Genomic DNA, 17,838 nt, shown 5'->3' on the forward strand with positions numbered 1-17,838 from the left:
AAGACGACAAAGTCTATTTCGTCAAGGCCCGACGGCGCTTCCTCCTTCACTTGCTTCAAGGGATGCGCTCTTTCAGACCCACGTACGCGAAGATGGCGCTTGCTGATGCGCGCCTCGCATTTGCTTTGTCACTTGACAACGGGTCGTTCAGTAATGCTTTTGCTCGCGTTTAGCCGCATGAGGTAGGTAGTGAAAGAGGACGGGAGGCTCGTAGCAAATGAAGAGTCGAGGCGATGATGCGCCAGGTGTGGTGGAAGGTTTGAGATGCGAGGCGGAGTAGGCCACTGCTAGCATCTGATAGGCCAAGTGCCGCTTAGTTCAGCACCACAGACCCCTTTTCGGCACGTACCTGCATTTCCACCATCGAACTCTCTTTGCCATCGCTGCGACATATCACCGTTGACAACGGCGCCGCGAGCGCCCCGAGCTGTCAATCGCGGGGATGTGGTAGCAAGCATCAATCGTTCACTCGGTCGGTCAATAGGTCATATGCTATCAGTTCCGCCGACCCAGAGACTACCCATCGCGTCGGTGGCGTCTATCTCCATCATTCCAAGGTCCTTTTCGATGGAGATTACTCAGCGCAATGACCTCTTCGACCGTTGCCTGTTTTGACTGTTGGAGGATCGCCCACGATCTCGAGCTCGCCTGTACCCGGTGCGTGCAGATCTGGGCACCCTGGCCTGCGGCACCATCCAGAGTTTTTACCTGTTGGCGGCGCCGGCAGGGCCTCCGCGTGATGACGAACTACGGCTGTAAATTAAAACACACAGTCTTCAGGTGCCTCATCTCTCAGAATTCCACCGCCCAGTGTACTTGCCTACTGCCCAATCTGGCGCTCACGTCATCTTGCGACCAGCCTTCCGGACCCTTTTGAGGTTGGATCGGGCAGGGTGACATTAGCAACAACGTCTATTCAAGCACGGTCAACGGATCGGGGATGCAACGTGGGGTGTTCGGAGTATTCGGAGGCTGCAATGAAGATCTATGGACGACGATGGACCGACCCGATCACGTCCTCTATCACGGTCCACGTCACGATCGCAAGACGCTTCATTCAGCCCTGTAGACGTTCAGCCACCGCAGGCTTACTAGCACGGCTATCGCGCGCGGACACCGGAAGCCTACCAGCGAACACTCGCGGAGTTTCTAAGCAATGGTACATTTCCCATGAACTTTACAGTCTTTCCGGTCCGTCTTCAGGCATCTTCGTAGCCCAAGCCAGCAGCCCCAGCTATCAGACTGCGAAATGACAACCCTGACTTAACCATCCAGCTCTTTGAGCAAGTCCTCTATCCTCCTTATCTGATTGCGCGGACCTCCATCAACCACCACCCATTCCAATAAACTTTCTTTCGCCATCTTTGCCCAACGTCTGGCATCTCCCATCATTCCATGACCTGCGTACACGTACGCCAGTCTTTCGTAGTCCTGGGCGAGCAGAGTATCCAAACCCTCTCGTTGACTAATCTCCATCACTTCTTTCTCCCAAGCAACAATTTGTTGGGCATCGTATGTTTCTGCCGTCAAGTTCTCCAGCATCTTACGGAGTTGGGCAAACCTCGCACGGCGCTGGTCACTACCAGCCACGTCGTATTGCGAAGCAGTGCAAAGAGAGCAAGTGCACTTGAAGTTCCAGCCTTCCTGATAGAGTGCTTGTCGGTCGGCGTGCTTCAAGTCGATTTTGCCATACGAGATACCGATTTCTTCCCCAGCGGCGATGTCCCGTTGAGCTTTGATCTCCATTGACAGTGTCTTCGGAACAAAGCGCGCGTGCGCATTGGGTTGGCACGCGTGATTAATCCGGGCAACGGAAGGGAAGAGACACATGTAGGCGTCGTCTACTTCGCCATCAGCGAGCTGGCATGCGAAAGCATTCGTCTTCATGATGTCTTCAACTTTGCTGCCACCCAGACTCTGATCCAATGCGAGCACCGAGTTCCGATCTGCCTGAGGTAATCGATCAAGTGCGGCACTGAAGAGTGTTTGGCCTTGCGCACGCGTCACCTGCGTAGGAAAATGCGAGCTCGCGATGATACGCGCAGTATCGAGCAATATCGTTTCTCCTTTCTCCAAAGCCTTTGTGGTGATTAGGCCTTTGCCCTTGCCCGGGAAGGCCCGAACTTCGAGACCATCATCCAAGCCCTGGTGTTCCCCGTTCAGAGCTAGGAAGGCCGCAGATATCGCATTTGCAGCTACAGGTCTTGCGATAATGCTCAAAGCATGTCCGCCTCTTGTTTCGGAAGTCGTGTAGGTGCAATATTTCTTCTGCTTCCCTTGAGCACAAGCTGGATCGTGCGACCACGGTAAGTGTTGAAGAGGCGTCTCATTCGGCAATGGTTCTGAATTGCCGGTGGTGAATGGACAATGTGGTAATTGGAGTGGCAGTTGAGCTTGGACCGCGAATTGATGCGGCGCGTTTGGGCATTGCGGTGACGCATAGGCGTACAACCCAAATGCGCATGTCGCGAACGACAAGATCAGAATCCGCATACAACTCATGATGGTAATGGAATGTCTACGGAACGCATCACGGAAAGCAGTTGAGATGTCTACTTCTCTCCTCGCGTCTGTAACACTTCTGAAACAGGAATCGCTGGGCAGCTGCGTCTTGCGCACAACATATTCTGCGATACCTCAAAGCCCAACATTTCGACTTCATCACGACATACTTCTGTCAAATTTCTCGTCATCTCGTGCCTGAACACTTCGTGGGATGGTGGTGAGCAAGTTGAAGCGGACCCATGACTCGACTGCGCCTACCAATCCATTTGAGGACGCGCCAGCAACGCCACCTATCTTGACAGCGCCACGATCAGCACCGTGCCATTCGAAACATCACCACACCACCACATATCGTTCTTTTGATCGTCAGGGCGAACAGCTCAGTGCACGCTATGCGGCTGAAGCCGAGAAGGCCACGATGGGGCCCAGCCTGCTGATTAACTCATCTCCACACCAGCGCATCCTCGTCATACTTTGACGTGGTAACACACGGCTGTCAGGCTGTTTCATACCGCGGATCGTGCCACAAGCTGCCGGATGCCGTGCCACCAGTTGTCGCACAGTACGAACTCTACGAGATTGATTAAATCACAATAAGGGTACGAGGGCTTTTTGAGGTAGTGACAGGTGACACCCAGACATCGACGAGGATGGGCCTGGTTACTTAAAGGGGCATATTCATGTGTTCGACCTGGTACTGGGATAGACCTTCATCACGGTGAACACGTAGAGGGACTCACTCGCCCTTCTGCCTGAAGGAGAGAAAGTTTAGTGCAAAGTTTGGCAGAAGTCAACCACACGTTGGGCTTCAACTGCCGACCATGCAGGTTCGGAACGGAGTCATCACGACATGATCAGTCAATGGTGCTATCAAACACTGCGTGAGCATGCGTGAGGCCACGAGCAGTAGGTGACACGCAACGTATTTTGGGTAATGAGCAGCGATAGAGGAACCCTACTCTTACTATTCAAGACGAAACAAAGCGTGGTTCTCCTCTTACCGAGGTAATTTCTCGCCAGATCACCATCTTTACCGTTGTAACACATCATTCCAACTTGGTGACACAGATCTTCACATGGGATGACTACAGAAGTATGTCGCATTTGAAGTGTCGCGTTCAGTCGCCGAGTCCTGCGATTACTGCACCACGAGACTCTGAAACCTAAATCTCGCAGCCGCGTAACCTCAGTGCGGTTCGCTGACAATGTAAGAAAAGATAACCAAAAATCTGAGAACTTAACGTACCATTCTGCTGTTGTCTGCAACGAACCCCATGATGCGTGCGCGTTCGATGTAAGCACGCCACGCGTCCCAAGGCTCTTTCCCTATCCCGAGTCATCACTGCCACTTCCCCTCTTCCTTCCTCTCGGGAAAACGATGCTAAAAGCAACGAACAAAATCCGGGCATGAATCGAACCCGTGAACGTAGCAAGTATGTAGACACGAGCAAAAAAAAGGGCAGCCAGGACAACATTCGGCTTCTACTGTCCAGTTCTGTGAACGGAAGAAGAAGCCGGTGAACCAGGTGGATACAAGATCCAATCAGACAAGCCTGTATCACTGAATGAGCACGAAACTCATACTGTTATACGCTCGTGCACAAGATAGACTCCAGTATCGGATTACGGTTGCTCAAAATGCAATGTGAGGGCATGATCCAGTGTAACTGCCTCAGATCGTGACAAAAAGCTTCGGCTGCTCCTTCCCACCGATGCCGCAGTCTTAGTTAAGCGGAGAACAAAGTGCGTGGCAAAGCACGTGGATGTGTCCCCACTTCTTTCTTCACGGAGAAGGAGTATCCGGCTCTTGGAAAGTAAGACACATGGAGTGCGGTATCGGAGCTCCGTACATGCGGTACACGTGTATTACAAGAGGAAATCAAATAGGCTCCCTGCGATGAAGTGGCTCGAGAGCTTGTGATCAGTAACTTTTAACGCTGATGACAAAATCAGACGAGTATCGACATGCTTTAAGACCTAGTGTTGCAGTGACTTCGCGTAAGCGATCAAGTTGTATGTGTCTAACTCCAATGGATCCAAGTATAGACCCAAATATAGAAACAATGTACACGTCACGGCAGAAGCGAAGGCATTGATTGCGGAGTGAATAGTGTTTGTTTTTGGCTAGATGTTTTATATGACATGATGAAGCTGAGAAGATGTTGCCAAGAACATACAGTTTGTTTGACCACTCGACAAAAGAAATCGGCCCAACCACCAGGGGCTCTCTTCAGAGCAAGATGCCACTGACATCGTTCGCGCAGAACCCTCACAAAGTAAAAGAACGCCGTAGATGCAAGAACGAAAAAGGTTGAGACAAGTTGTCAAGGTATCGATCGAAGTCGAGTAAAACACAAAGATCAGACTGTCGAAACCTCAAATTGGTGGAGGTCGAAGCAAGGGAGACCACACTGGGTCAACCCGAATGTACACGCAAAGCAATGAAATATTCCGGAGTAGCATGGTAGCCTGCGAAGATAGCCAGGTGTGTTGTTGTCACCTTTCTCAAATAACGCCAATGTAAATGCAAGTCTTTCATCCTAATCCACCCACCCTTGACCTAATTGTATACCCTGAAGGTGCCCTCATTTAAAGGAACCTTGGTTCGTGAATCATAGGTCGTCGTCGTCCAGATCGATCGCATCGGGGTTTGCGGCTGCCTCTTCGGTAGGCTTGATGTTGCCACCCTGAGGACCGGTACTGGCGGCGACGAAACCAGCTGGTGCGCGTGCTTGACGCTCGAGAGCGGCCATTGCATCCTCGCCAGCAGCATCGGTAGCGTCGCCGTCTTCGTCGGCGGGTGTACCGTTCTGTTGACCACGAGCGACAGCCTGGGAAGCGATGAAGTTGACGTCGGTATTGTACTGAGCCTGAACACTGCGCTTGATGCGTAGCATTTCCTTGTACGTGTCTTCGTTGCCATGCTGGACTTCGAATGACTCCCACTTCTTCCAGAATTCGGGGCTTGTTCTTGGGTCGCAGAACTGACTGGCATGGCCATAGATTGCTCGGGCTCGGTCGATTTCTCCCAAGCGACGTTCCATCTCGGCAAACTTGAGGCACATTTCCTTGGCTTCGCCGTCGGGTAGGGCGGCAATTGCGCGCTCGTAGATTGGTCGCGTGGAGGTGAGACCAAAGTTCGAAGCCGACTTGGTGATGTAGAAGTTGAACATTTCCAGCCTGTCCTCATCTGCTACAGCGCGTGTGGCGCGTTCGTAGATGCGCATGGCATGTCTAGCTAGACCGCGATCTTCTTCAAGCGCACCATACATCAAGTACAGTACCTTGGCGAACTTTGGCGGGCAGTCCTCCACAGCCTGTTCGAACAGGTCACGCAATCGCTCCATGCCAATCTTACGGTCCACGGCCTTGGTGAGGTACAAGTTCCAGATCTCGAAAGCGACGGGGTAGCTGAAGAGGTCGAGGCCGCGTTCGTAGACCTTGAAGCAGTCTTCGTAGTACTTGTTCTCTTCCAGCAGGTTCGCGTAGTTGACGATGGTTTGCGGTGTTGCGATGCGAAGCTCGAATATTCTTTCATACACCTTCTTTGTCTCCTCCAGGGTGCTGACACTCTCGACAAGATCGACGTAGAAGCTCCACAACTTCCAGCTCTTGTGTACACGCTGTTGTGGTGATAGCGACTCATCGAAGTAGTCGACATTCGACCGCTTAGGGGCTTGCGTAGCCTTGGCCATGATGTCCACAGCCTTGTCGAAGTTTTCGTTGCGAAGCTCCATCTCGGCCCATTCGCACCACATCTCAGCCAGCTCGGAGACTGACTTGAAGGGCACCTTGACAGCCTTCTCCATGATGACACGGGCATTCTTGAGGTCGCCGCCTGATTCGTACAGTTTGGCATAGTTGGCCCAGAGCTCGTGAAACTTGCCGAGTGCCTTCTTGGGGTTGATTGCCGCAATGGCGTCGGTGTAGGTCTGGACCACCTCTTTCTTGTTGTCACCCCAAAGAGCGACGCGCTTCTCCCATTCGATGACATTGTGCGGGTTCTGTCGAAGCATGACATCATTCAGCAGGAAGGGCCGTCTTTGCATGAGGGATTCGAAGCGGACCATCCGGATGTCAAGGTCCGCGTCAGCAGCCTCGTCGATCTTGCCCTTCTCCGACCGAACAGCGGCCTCATTGAGCTTGATGCCAATCATGGCCTCCTCAGCCTCCACGTACGTGTCAAAGACGATGGAGAAGTCGCGCACAGTCATGACTGTGGTGACAGCCTCCTCGAAGACGTCGCGGGCTTTCTCGTACTCGCCCCTGTGCATCCAGTACCGCGCCAGACCGACCCAGAGTATGCCTCGCTGATCGGGGAACTTGGAGATGCCGCTCTGGATGATCTTCTCCACGTCGATGCCGCTGTCGTCGCTGGTATCGATTTCCTTGGCGTGGTCAATCATCAGATCGATCATCTCGGTCCAGAACTGGAAGGGTCCCTTTGCCTCCTTGCTCTTGAAGCGCGGGTTGTTGAGGATTTCCATGTACTTCTTGACGGCCTCGGTGTACTTGCGCATGTCCTTCAACAGCTCGATGAAGTCCTCGGCATCTTCGGGGTGGATTTGCATGTAGCGGCGCCAGATCTTGACGGCCGTCTCGCCTGACGCAGACGTCGCGAACGGTCGGTAGAGGGCCCATATGCGGTTATGCTGAGTCAGAGGCAGGGCGCGTAGGGCTCGGTCAAACGTGCGGCGGGTAGTAGTAACGAGGGGCTGCTGCATGAGGAAGTTGAGGTACATCTCCCAGATGCGCGGCATCTTGTTGAGCAGGACGAGGGCGCGTTCGAAGAGGGCGTTGACCTTGACATAGTGGGGCGCGAACTTGGCCGGGTTCTTCTTTGAGAGGTGCTTGGTGCGCAGCTCGAGGTACAGCTTCCACAGCTTGTACGAGCGCGGAAGCGTCGTGACGGCGCGCTCAAGCACAAAGGCCTGCTCCAGGATGCTCCCACGTGACTTCTTGAAGCTGTAGTAGTCGAGCCAGGGCTTCACGCTGCCGGCATTGCGCTGGATGTCCTGCTCGTACGCGACGTCCTGGTCGGTGATGAGGAAAAGGTCCGCCGAGGGCTCCATCTTCCGCTTGGTGGGCCGCGAGAGGCTCGCGGTGACGGTCCTGAGGAGTTCGCCGGGCATGATTGCGCCAGAGCCAGGGCGTGTGTTGCCCGCGGTGGGCAGGAGGGCGATGGGGTGCGGTGTTGGACGGCTGACGAGGCGTGTCGAAGTGTTAAAGTTCTGAGGAAAGAGCGATGGTCAGCCGTCTCCTGCAGCCAATAAGCAACGTGTATTCCGAGGACCCGCTTCTCAGTGTTGGTAGGCGCGCGCGCACGGGTCTCACATCCATGGATAGCTAGCTCCCCGGCATAGCTGCGTCACGTTCCGCTGGATTCACCTGGCCGCACTGCGCACGCTGACTGGCTCCGAGACACCTACCAGAATATCTCCGGCCATTGTCAGCCTCTACCCTCGGTTTTAGCCCCATAGCCTTCTCCACCAACTGTTCGAGCCGCAAACATGTCTGGCAGCGGGGTACGCCAGCCCGAGCTATGCAATGCCCAGGACATCTGATGCTAACACGATCCTCAGGCACGAGAGGCCGTCTTCGCGACGCGGCAGTCGCTGGGTCTGATGAAGGGCAAGCTCAAGGGCGCCCAGACCGGCCACGACCTGCTGAAGCGAAAGAGTGAGGCCTTGACCAAGTATGCACTCGCTGTCTCCAGTCCACTCGTGAAGCTTTGCTGACCATGTGCAGGCGCTTTCGAGGTACGACTACGCTATATGCACCCCCACCATCTGCCTTTGTAACTGAAACCGTTTCCAGAAATAACGCGCCGTATCGATGAGGCCAAGCGCAAGATGGGCAGGGTCATGCAGGTCGCGGCTTTCTCCCTCGCCGAAGTTACCTACGCCGTCGGCGGCGACATTGGCTACCAGATTCAAGAATCCGCAAAGCAGGCCCGCTTCCGCGTACGAACGAAACAAGAGAACGTCTCCGGTGTCTTCCTCCCGCAGTTCGAAAGCTTCACTGTCGAGCAGAACAACGACTTCGCCCTGACGGGTTTGGGCAAGGGTGGTCAGCAAGTACAAAGATGCAGAGAGACGTACGCAAGAGCGGTCGAGACTTTGGTGGAACTGGCTAGTCTACAGACTGCCTTTGTCATTTTGGACGAAGTTATCAAGGTGGTCAACCGCCGTGTAAACGCCATGTGGGTATCCTTTCCTTCCAGACAACTGCCGAAGCTAATAGCCAACAGTGAGCACGTCATCATCCCCCGTACCGAAAACACCATTAAATACATCAACTCTGAGCTTGACGAGCTCGACCGAGAGGAGTTCTACCGCCTGAAGAAAGTGTCCAACAAGAAGCAGAAGGATGCTGCCGAGGAGGAAGCCGCAAGGGTGGCGGCGAAGCAGAAGAACGAAGAGACGGAGAGTGAGGCGCGAGAAGATGCTGCCGAGAGCAAGGACATGCTGGGCGACGAGGACAACGAAGATGTCATCTTCTGAGCGCTCTACAGGCGACTAGTAGGGCCCGTCCGTGTAGTGTCGCCTGCGGCCCATTGGGCGCTGGATCCACCTCTCTAGCTCTCGCTCGCCAACGTCTCGCATGTAGACATGCACCTTCCAGAATGCTGATACCGAGTCCGTGGTCCAGGTTCCGTTTGGCATCCCGCGCGGGGCGTTTTCGACCAAGCTAAATAAGAGATAAGCATTATGCCATTTAATGTGAACGTTGGCCTTTTGATAATAAGACTCTATTGTGCCGGCCTGTATCTGTGCCGAACAAGGTATCATAAAATGCATAAATCCATAGCAATAATCCATACGCAGTAACCTACTGTTGCCGCTGGTAGGTGACTTTCATAGGCTTGCCCTCTGCGCCGATCGGGGTGTTGGCCGTCGATTCTTTCGCTGTGATCGCAAACTGCTCGTTCTCGAACTCCGCAAAGGCCACAGCCCTGACCGAGACCAAGCGCACTTCCTTGAAGCCTTCGAAACGCTCGAAAATCGTCGTGAGGTCGTCCTCGTCGACATCGCGGGGGATGTTCTGCAGGAAGAGCGTCTTGTTGGGTCGTACGTATTCGTCGGGAACAGCGGCTGCTCCGGTTTTGGCTGCGCGAGGCTTCTCGGCGGCGACTGGGTTGGCTTGCGCTTTCGCGTCTTCTTCGGCGCGCTTGAAGTCTATGGCAGTCAGTATGGAGCACCCTCAGAAGTGGTAGGAGATGCGCACCCCTAAGCGTCAGGCGCTTCCGCTTGTGATCGTCGAACAGTTCCGGCGCCTTTCGCTTGACTGTCTCGTCGCTGTGTGTCTTCGCCCTGTGCACCTTCATGACCTTGCCGTACATCTCGAAGCCGTTCATTTCCTCCACAGCCTCCAGTGCAGCCTTCTCGCTGTCAAAGACAATAAATGCCTGTCCCTTCCGCTTCAGACTGCTCTTTGCGATAACATCCAGGATCGGACCGTAGTATTGGAAGACCCGTGTCAAGGCTTGCTTCATGGTATCGATCTTGACGCGCTCCTCGAGGTTGTTGACCTAGTGCTGTCAGCAATCGCGCCACCGAGTGCAATGTGAGTGCGTTGCTGGCGCGCTCGTGGTCCAACTCACGTATATACTATATTTCTCGATTAGCATCAAGGGGACCTACCTTTTGGGCATGATCTTGCACTTACGTTTCGATGGGCACTGGGTATTTGCTGGGGTCTACGAGACCGCCGCCCATTACTACGCCCTCCATCTTGTCCGCCATCTTGAAGCGACTGTTGTGTGGGTAGTGGAGTTGTATGGCGTGGTCTCACTTACCCGACGAAGCTGTCGGGAGCTCGAATTCGAGATCCGCGCCAAGCACGCTAGGCTGCGTCCGCACGTGACGACGAACACCAGGCCCTGAGGAGTTTTGCACCTGCAGACAGCTATTCAAGGGTCGACACACAATATACCTCCAACGTCTTGAAATTCGCGAAAGCTATCACTTCTTGTCACCAAGCAGTCTGACACTATTATCGCTTCTCGTAAGTTGTAAGAGCGTTATGGATGGCCGAAGGTGTATGATTTGAGCCACCCCTCATTGTGCATTGAGCGCGTTGTTCTCTTGCCGCTGACTGCTATCGACTCTCCCTACCGATCACTGAGGCACTTAAAAAAGGCGCTTACATTCTTCATCATGAGTACTGACGTCAGCATGCGTCTGAGCTGATGAGGCTCGTGCGGAAACTTCTGCCAGATGCCTTTCCAAAACTGACAAACATCAATTTTGCATCTCGTCACGTCGTCGATTTCCAAACTATCTTTGCAATGCCACCACCAGGATTACGATGGCGATCGCACCCATTTTTCATAGTCTTCACTGTGGGAATGGGTGCGTTCGTGGACCTTTTCTTGTACGGGCTCATTGTGCCAGTACTGCCGTTCCTGTTGAAAGACCGCATCGATCTACCTGACTCTCAGATCCAAAGCACGATATCAAACCTTCTAGCAGTCTATGCGGCAGCTTCCTGCATATCTTCACCCATCGCAGGCTTCCTAGCTGACAGGTTGTTTTCGTCTCGAAAGCTACCTTTCCTCCTCGGGTTAATCCTATGTCTACTTTCGACCATTCTTCTCGCTCTCGGGCGTAGCGTCGCCGTTCTGGCCATTGCACGATTTCTCCAGGGAGCATCGGGAGGTGTCGTGTGGACCATCGGCCTTGCTATCTTGGTTGAGACCGTAGGCCGCGAGAATTTGGGCAAGACTATGGGAACTATCTTCAGTTTCATCTCAGTTTCCACCCTTGTCGCACCTATTGTCGGCGGTTCATTGTACGCGAAGACTGGATACATAGGTGTCTTTGGCGTGGCCATAGGGTTGATTGGCATAGACTTCATTTTGAGATTGCTCATGGTGGAGAAGAAGGTGGCTGAGAAATACTCTACTCCGGAGACACATGCCTCTGAACCGGATCGGAGCAACGAACAACAAGATACGGAACAAACCCCCCTTCTACCAAATGGTCCTTCTCCGCTCGATCGCTACCGTCTCTCCAAACCATCGAATCGCTTCACCCGCAATCTTCCCATCCTCATGCTGTTTCGCCATCCTGGTCTGCTAACCTCCATGTGGATTGGATTTGTGCAAGCTCTTCTTCTTGGTTCTTTCGACGCTACTGTGCCGTTAGTAGCTTCGGAGCAACTAGGTTTTGACAGCCTGAAAGCTGGATTGCTCTTCCTACCATTGGGTGGTGCAGATTTCCTGCTGGGCCCAGTCTTTGGCTGGTGTGTCGACAACTATGGCACGAAGCCAGTATCAGTCTTTGGATTCATTTGGCTGATACCAACGCTTGTATTACTTCGACTTCCGACTGAGTCGAGTATCATCGAGAGATTAGACAACGGTCACATCATCGCGCTCTATTCTGTATTGTTAGCGATGAACGGACTCGGTCTGGCGGTTATCAACAGTCCTAGCATTGTCGAATCTGGAACTATCGTGGAGAATTACTACAAGGCGAATACAGACATGTTCGAGCAGGCTCCATTCGCCCAACTCTACGGCATCAACAGTATGGTGTGGAGCGGTGGGCTGACTGTAGGCCCACTGCTGGCTGGGTATCTACGAGATAAGATTGGGTACGGCAACATGAACGCTGTGCTCGCTGGTATCTGCGCCTTCACGGCAGTCTTAGCGGCACTGTTCATCGGTGGTAGAGAAAAGGATCAGGACGCGTCTAGCGAGAATGTAGAGTGAATTACATTTCGTATTTTTGAGTATCATATTGTAGCATTAATACACCTTCTCTCGTTACGCAGCATAACCATCGTTCAGACACTCGAGCTGATCAGCCACGATGTCTGCTGAGAAGCTTCATCCTGCCGGCCGATGCTGATCAAGCTATTGCAACGCCCTAGTTCTGGCCGCAAGTACAGTCGTCACCCGAGCCGCTGAAGTTCTTTCCACAATATCCACAGCGGGGACCGTTTGTAGAAGCAGTATTGCAGGTGGTAGTTGACACTGTAATAGTTTAGCAGAAAAGCAAGGCAGTACAGCTCAATAGGTACAATACGTACTGACTATTTTCGTTGTTATAGATTTGATGGGAAGGCTGTATGTTTGTGCTTTTGGCTGTGCAGGTGGGTCGGCGATGCTAATACTATATAGTTGCTGTGGTATTGTGTCTTTGAGGGGTTGTGGTGTCGAGGAGCAGACCGATGCCTTTTATACTGCATAGCACACGTAAAGACTTCCATGTCACTTCCAGACACCCTGGAATCCGGCGAAATACTTCAAACCTTACTGAAGCCAGCGGCTGTCAATACAGCGTAGTATCGACGAACGACAAGTGACTGGGAACTGACAGCTGCAATGCAGGGGATTGATCAAACGCCATGGTAGACTCTGGACGGGCTCTATATCTGATTTGCATGCCAAAGGCGTGGGGTGGCATTCAACTGGCTCTAAATATAGCTGCCTGACTCTCTGCGGTGCTTTCTCATGGTTCTCATTTCTTCCCAAGATCCTTCAGTACTCGTTGTGTAAGCTCATCGTTATCTTCCTTTGAAAAAGGACGCAAAGGTCGCTCCATACTGTCCCCAACAGTCTTGGGTATCCAACCTTCTAGCACATTGTCACTTTGCTCCAAATTCTCCCTCATAAGCCACCGGCGACGAATCTCCGCGCTGATACCGGTGTTCTGCCTGGCGCTGGACTCAGCGATGAGATGCACGGCTTTGACCAGCTTTTCGGAAGCTCCTCCGCCTAAAATCATATGGGGTGTTTTCTTCTTGAACATGAGATAAAAGTCCAAGTGCTGGTTGCAGTTACCTAGTGAGATGTCTTTGACAGCTGTTTCGAATGCTGAAGGGAAGAAGCCCGCCATTTCCCAATCGATTATAGCAGCGAGCTCGTAAAGCAGGCCATCTTAGGCTTGCCATCTTCTTACAAGCAGGTTTCGTGGTTCCAGGTCGTTGTGTGAGAAAACCACGTTTCCGTTGAGGGTTTTTAGATCCTGCTCTGAAAGGTGGATTTCACCTAATGCTGGTAACGCGGATTTGATGATAACACCGTCTCCGTCTAAGGACACCTCTATGCTGGAAGTAGCACAGGTTGGGTCTTGATGCTTAGCGATAAATAATGTGAGGAACTCGCGAATATCCTTAGCGAAACCAATTCTTGCACTGCCGAATTCAAAAGCTTGAACAACATTTACCGGACTTGTATCGGGAATAAGCCATCGAGCGAGTTTACGCGGCTCTCTGACGTCTTGAATTGCATCCATAGCATTGACAAGATCATCGACCAAGAACGACTTTTGCGCGAGATCAAGGGATGGCCAAACAGATTCCAGCGTCACAGTGTCAGTCACAAACTCAGTAACCGTGTAATCCACATTCTTTTTGTCTCCCGTTACTGCCTCCCCAAAAGCGAGTTGTTTGGGAACATATGTTCGAATTTGGACGGCGGCTGCCTCTTGAATAGCAGAAACGATGGCGAGTGACCCACTTGACGCGTCAATCCGGACGATGACAGCGGGGCTGTTTTCAAATTCTGCCTTGAATGTGCAGTTGGTGAAGGAGTTGGCCAGTATATCGATTGAAGTTGGTTGCGATTCAGGGAAGATTGTCGAAATGACGGCGGCATCAGGAACAAGTAGACGATCATCCATCTTCTAAAGGCTATGTCTGCTGAGGTAACGGAGGAGAATGTATGTCGTGCGACAAGGCGGTTCTTATATCGTGGCGAAGCCCCAGTGACCCACGTCATAAGCGTAGCTGGCGTGTTTGTCTGCCCCTTCTGACCTGTCAAGCCATTTGTTTGCTCTACACCATGCTAGGTACCCCAAAACCCATATCCTCAAGAAAAGCCGATGGGTCAGCAAAACTGGCCCAATCATCGAAAGCTGCGAATGAACCTGATGCAGATGTCGTTAAAGCCTCGACAGGGGCGAAAGGAGCTGCGTACGATGCCTGAGATATGTCTTTATCCGTTGGCCTAGCCTCAAATGGAGGCTTGTATGCTGTCGGTATGTTTGACGCCAAGCACGAGAACTTTGTGTCATAGAAAGACTTCGCCCACTTGATCTTCGCAGACCACTTCGCAAAGGCTTCGTTCTTCAGGTTCAGGCTATCAGGATGCGCCTGCGATACAGCATCGTACCGTCGAGAAGCCTCGCCCAGAAGCGTCGAAAAGTCGACGAATTCTCTGAGAGCTTGAACATCCCAGCCGTCCATCTCTATCAGACTTGCTCGGACAAGCACAACGAATATGTACGCAAACTGCGCAAAGACGCCGAATGGAACAACAAGATAGTCCTCGACGGGTAGTTTCAGGTATATCTCTGTGTACTCTTTGGCCGCGTCCATGCATTGCCACATTCCGTCTAGTCGCTGCCGTAGGTCCGTTTCCTTGACTGTGTGGGTGGCGAGATTCCCGAATGAGCGTTCCCAGATCGCGGTTCGGGTACAGGCTTGCTGCAAACGCGACACTATCGCCGTCGCTGCGTTTCCAGATGCTAGCGCAGCCCTGTCGAGGTCGCTCAAGAATGATTTGGCATACAGTTGCACTGGAGCATGCTCGCAGTCGGTAGCCATGGCTTCTTGCATGATGCGCTGGCTCTGCGCTAGCTGTACGAGCAGAAAATCGCTTTCGTATTCTCGAGCTTGCGTTAGTACCTCGGCGCAAGCTGTATGCCATGGAGTCCAGTTAAGGTTGTCGATCTTCCGGAACGATGTAAATATCTGTGAGGTCAGATAAAATGTTCCGAGAACTGCACGTCGCTCATCGTTCGTTACGACCTTTGCCGGTTGTGGCACACCGTGCGCTTGTGACGCTGCCATCAAAGCCGCCTTCTCACAAAACCCTGGTGCGCGATCGATATCCAGGTCATGAGTGAGCGCCATGGTAAGGTGTAGAAGTACTGTGTGACTTGGTGGTGCGAAGAGATGCGGGTTATACCAGTTTCCAATCACTAGCATACCCTGTAACAGGTCGAGTGATTTCTCACCGTTGATCAACACCCTCTCGGAGATTTCTCGTATGAGGTTCTTGACCATGATCTGTTGGGCTGCTGTATCATGGAAGAAAGCTACTGTTTTGATGGCCTGTAACAAGAACGGCTTCTTGCTGACCAAGCTCGAAACATCGGTACCAGCTGGAAACACCACAAAAGGCATGTGAGGTGCCATTAGTCTCTGGTAACGATCGAATAAAATGTCCGTGTTTATTTCGTTCATCTGAAGCATCGCGTCGCGAGCAGGAGTAGTACTACCGACAGATCCAGTAGTGCTTGGAGTCATGGTCAGTGGTACCTCAAGGGATTCTTTTGTCTGCCGTAAAGCAGAAGTATGCACATCCGACTTTGTAAATGCCTCTGACGCTTGCTTGTTGGCCAGAGCTTCGGTTATGTCTGCAAGCTGTGCCTCGAGATGCTGCAATTGAGCGGACCGTCTACTTACAGTTTAGCATCGTGAACCCGGACGTTGGATGCCGCTCGAACTTGACTCACGTTATTGTTTTTGCCCTGCTTCTGCGTTTCGTTGGCTCACGAGTCTGGCAGATCTTATGAAGTCGTGTACATCTAAGAATATGTTAAGCTTTTTGAACTCGTTCAAGATAATCCCCCGGACTGATGACTCATGCTAATTGATCAGTCATGCTGTAGTCACTAACCTTTCGCAGTTGCTGCTCTCAGAACGCCTCACACATTTGCTCTTCGCCTTCGCACAGACTGCACACGATCCATGCTGTGCATGAGTCGTGTTTTGCGACGTGGCTGTTACTCCTTCAGATTCTTCGTATACTGAACTCATTGCGACTAGGATGTAGCAGTAAAGTATTGAGAACTCGTAAAGTAAGAGTGATGATGAGGACGACGAAGTTGATGGCAATAGGTAAATCAACATGGCAATATCTCCGTCCGTCTAAACTCCGAAATCTGCAGTATGACAACATCAATCTCGGCTCAACTTTCAACCGTTCAGCAGCTTCTCATGCGCTCCTCCATATCTTTTACCTGCAACGGGAAATGTTTCTTGAGCTTTTCGAAGGTCTTCCATATCCTCATTAGTCAACTCTAATAGCTTGTTGTTCAAGGTAACGCGTTCGATGTTGGTAGACCCTGGAATGGGAATCGCCCCTTGCCGCGCTACCCAAGCGATAGCGACTTGTGCCGACTTGAGGCCTTTATCCTGGGCAATCTTCTCCACGGCCTCGGCAAGCCTGTAGTTCTGATCAAACACTTCAGGCCGAAAGCGATCGAACATCTTCGGGCGAAAATCGTTGGGCGAAAGATCATCGAGCGACTTGAAACTGCCCGTGAGCCAGCCTCGACCGACCGGACTGTACGCAATCACAGGTATCTCGACTATATTGGTGTTGTCAGCGTCAGATCTTCAAAGCAAATTCTTCCGCGGAAAGACATACGTTCAGAGCATGCTTCCATGATTCCATTCTGAAGGGGATCGGGTGTGAACAGGCTCAGCTCGATTTCTACGGCTGAGATCGGGTGAACGGCATGAGCTTTGCGAATGGTGTCTGCATTGACTTCAGATAGTCCAATGCCCCCGATCTTACCCTCTTTAACCAGCTCGGCCAAAGCTTTGATGGATGTTTGAACGGGCGTGTTGGGATCGATGCGTGCTGGCATTCCATCAGTTGTTGCTACAAGATCAACTTGCCGACGTGCTCATACCCATCTCGAAGATATCAATGGATTTCGCGCCCCCTAGCCCTTCCAGAGCCTGCTCAACAGATGCGCGAATGGCCTCTGGGCTGCCTACTGGGCCTGTTCCATGATTGAAGGCGCCCTTGATGTTGACGACAACCTTTTCAGCATCCTCGGGGTATTTTTCGAAGTAGTGGCGCATCAGATGTACGGAGTTTGACTCCGGCGTGCCATAGTGAAGACCTCCGTTCCATAGGTTTGCACCTTGGTCTAATGCGGTCTTCAGCAGACTGATTTGATGCTCGCGCTCAAACTGAGGAAATGGAGCAGGAAGAGTCAAGCCTGGAGAGTCTGCTGTCAGTACGTTGCGTCTAGAATGCTCAGGCAGCGTGGGACGGACCTAACATTCCGAGCCCGACAGGGCCCACTGGCTTGCCACACACGCGTGTAGCTGCTGCTCTTCCAATACTCATGACGGGCGATAAATAGTAAAAGAAGCCTTGCAGGCTGTCAAGTTAATAGTAAGGGACGATCTGATTGAGATAGATGATACGTATGGCTGGTAACAACGACCATGCTCTTATAGCTTTATTCTGAACGGTGCTGCGAGCCACAACACCGTCCGTCCCCGTGTCTCGAGCATGCATAATTCGGCATCATTTCAATCTTATGAGAAAGTAGGAAGCGACTGTTGTTGCGCCGT

The 17,838-nt window shown here is 52.2% G+C and overlaps 8 protein-coding genes across 8 annotated transcripts; 2 read left to right on the forward strand and 6 right to left on the reverse strand.

The window, feature by feature from the left end:
* Positions 1-1,263: 1,263 nt before the first annotated feature.
* J4E79_001396 (uncharacterized protein) lies at positions 1,264-2,502 on the reverse strand (the record flags this gene model as incomplete). The annotated part of the gene is made up of 1 exon (XM_049350306.1): positions 1,264-2,502. The coding sequence occupies one exon, from the start codon at positions 2,500-2,502 to the stop codon at positions 1,264-1,266; it is 1,239 nt and encodes a 412-aa protein (XP_049215465.1).
* A 2,615-nt stretch (positions 2,503-5,117) lies between these two features.
* Positions 5,118-7,637, reverse strand: SYF1 (pre-mRNA-splicing factor syf1; the record flags this gene model as incomplete). The annotated part of the gene is made up of 1 exon (XM_049350307.1): positions 5,118-7,637. One exon carries the CDS (start codon positions 7,635-7,637, stop codon positions 5,118-5,120), a length of 2,520 nt encoding a protein of 839 aa, XP_049215466.1.
* A 378-nt stretch (positions 7,638-8,015) lies between these two features.
* On the forward strand, positions 8,016-9,008 carry VMA8 (H(+)-transporting V1 sector ATPase subunit D; the record flags this gene model as incomplete). Its single annotated transcript, XM_049350308.1, has 5 exons — positions 8,016-8,030; positions 8,088-8,200; positions 8,254-8,264; positions 8,323-8,707; positions 8,756-9,008. 5 exons carry the CDS (start codon positions 8,016-8,018, stop codon positions 9,006-9,008), a joined length of 777 nt encoding a protein of 258 aa, XP_049215467.1.
* A 328-nt stretch (positions 9,009-9,336) lies between these two features.
* On the reverse strand, positions 9,337-10,250 carry J4E79_001399 (uncharacterized protein; the record flags this gene model as incomplete). Its single annotated transcript, XM_049350309.1, has 4 exons — positions 9,337-9,683; positions 9,733-10,036; positions 10,109-10,115; positions 10,174-10,250. 4 exons carry the CDS (start codon positions 10,248-10,250, stop codon positions 9,337-9,339), a joined length of 735 nt encoding a protein of 244 aa, XP_049215468.1.
* A 605-nt stretch (positions 10,251-10,855) lies between these two features.
* On the forward strand, positions 10,856-12,223 carry J4E79_001400 (uncharacterized protein; the record flags this gene model as incomplete). The annotated part of the gene is made up of 1 exon (XM_049350310.1): positions 10,856-12,223. One exon carries the CDS (start codon positions 10,856-10,858, stop codon positions 12,221-12,223), a length of 1,368 nt encoding a protein of 455 aa, XP_049215469.1.
* A 751-nt stretch (positions 12,224-12,974) lies between these two features.
* Positions 12,975-14,138, reverse strand: J4E79_001401 (uncharacterized protein; the record flags this gene model as incomplete). The annotated part of the gene is made up of 2 exons (XM_049350311.1): positions 12,975-13,330; positions 13,505-14,138. The coding sequence occupies 2 exons, from the start codon at positions 14,136-14,138 to the stop codon at positions 12,975-12,977; spliced, it is 990 nt and encodes a 329-aa protein (XP_049215470.1).
* Positions 14,139-14,292: 154 nt separating this feature from the next.
* On the reverse strand, positions 14,293-15,768 carry J4E79_001402 (uncharacterized protein; the record flags this gene model as incomplete). Its single annotated transcript, XM_049350312.1, has 1 exon — positions 14,293-15,768. The coding sequence occupies one exon, from the start codon at positions 15,766-15,768 to the stop codon at positions 14,293-14,295; it is 1,476 nt and encodes a 491-aa protein (XP_049215471.1).
* Positions 15,769-16,440: 672 nt separating this feature from the next.
* Positions 16,441-17,608, reverse strand: J4E79_001403 (uncharacterized protein; the record flags this gene model as incomplete). The annotated part of the gene is made up of 4 exons (XM_049350313.1): positions 16,441-16,835; positions 16,895-17,110; positions 17,163-17,477; positions 17,536-17,608. 4 exons carry the CDS (start codon positions 17,606-17,608, stop codon positions 16,441-16,443), a joined length of 999 nt encoding a protein of 332 aa, XP_049215472.1.
* Between the last annotated feature and the right edge of the window lie 230 nt (positions 17,609-17,838).

The sequence above is a fragment of the Alternaria viburni genome, assembly GCF_023758015.1.
Source record: "Alternaria viburni strain BMP 2772 chromosome Unknown scaffold_2, whole genome shotgun sequence".
Taxonomy (NCBI): domain Eukaryota; kingdom Fungi; phylum Ascomycota; class Dothideomycetes; order Pleosporales; family Pleosporaceae; genus Alternaria; species Alternaria viburni.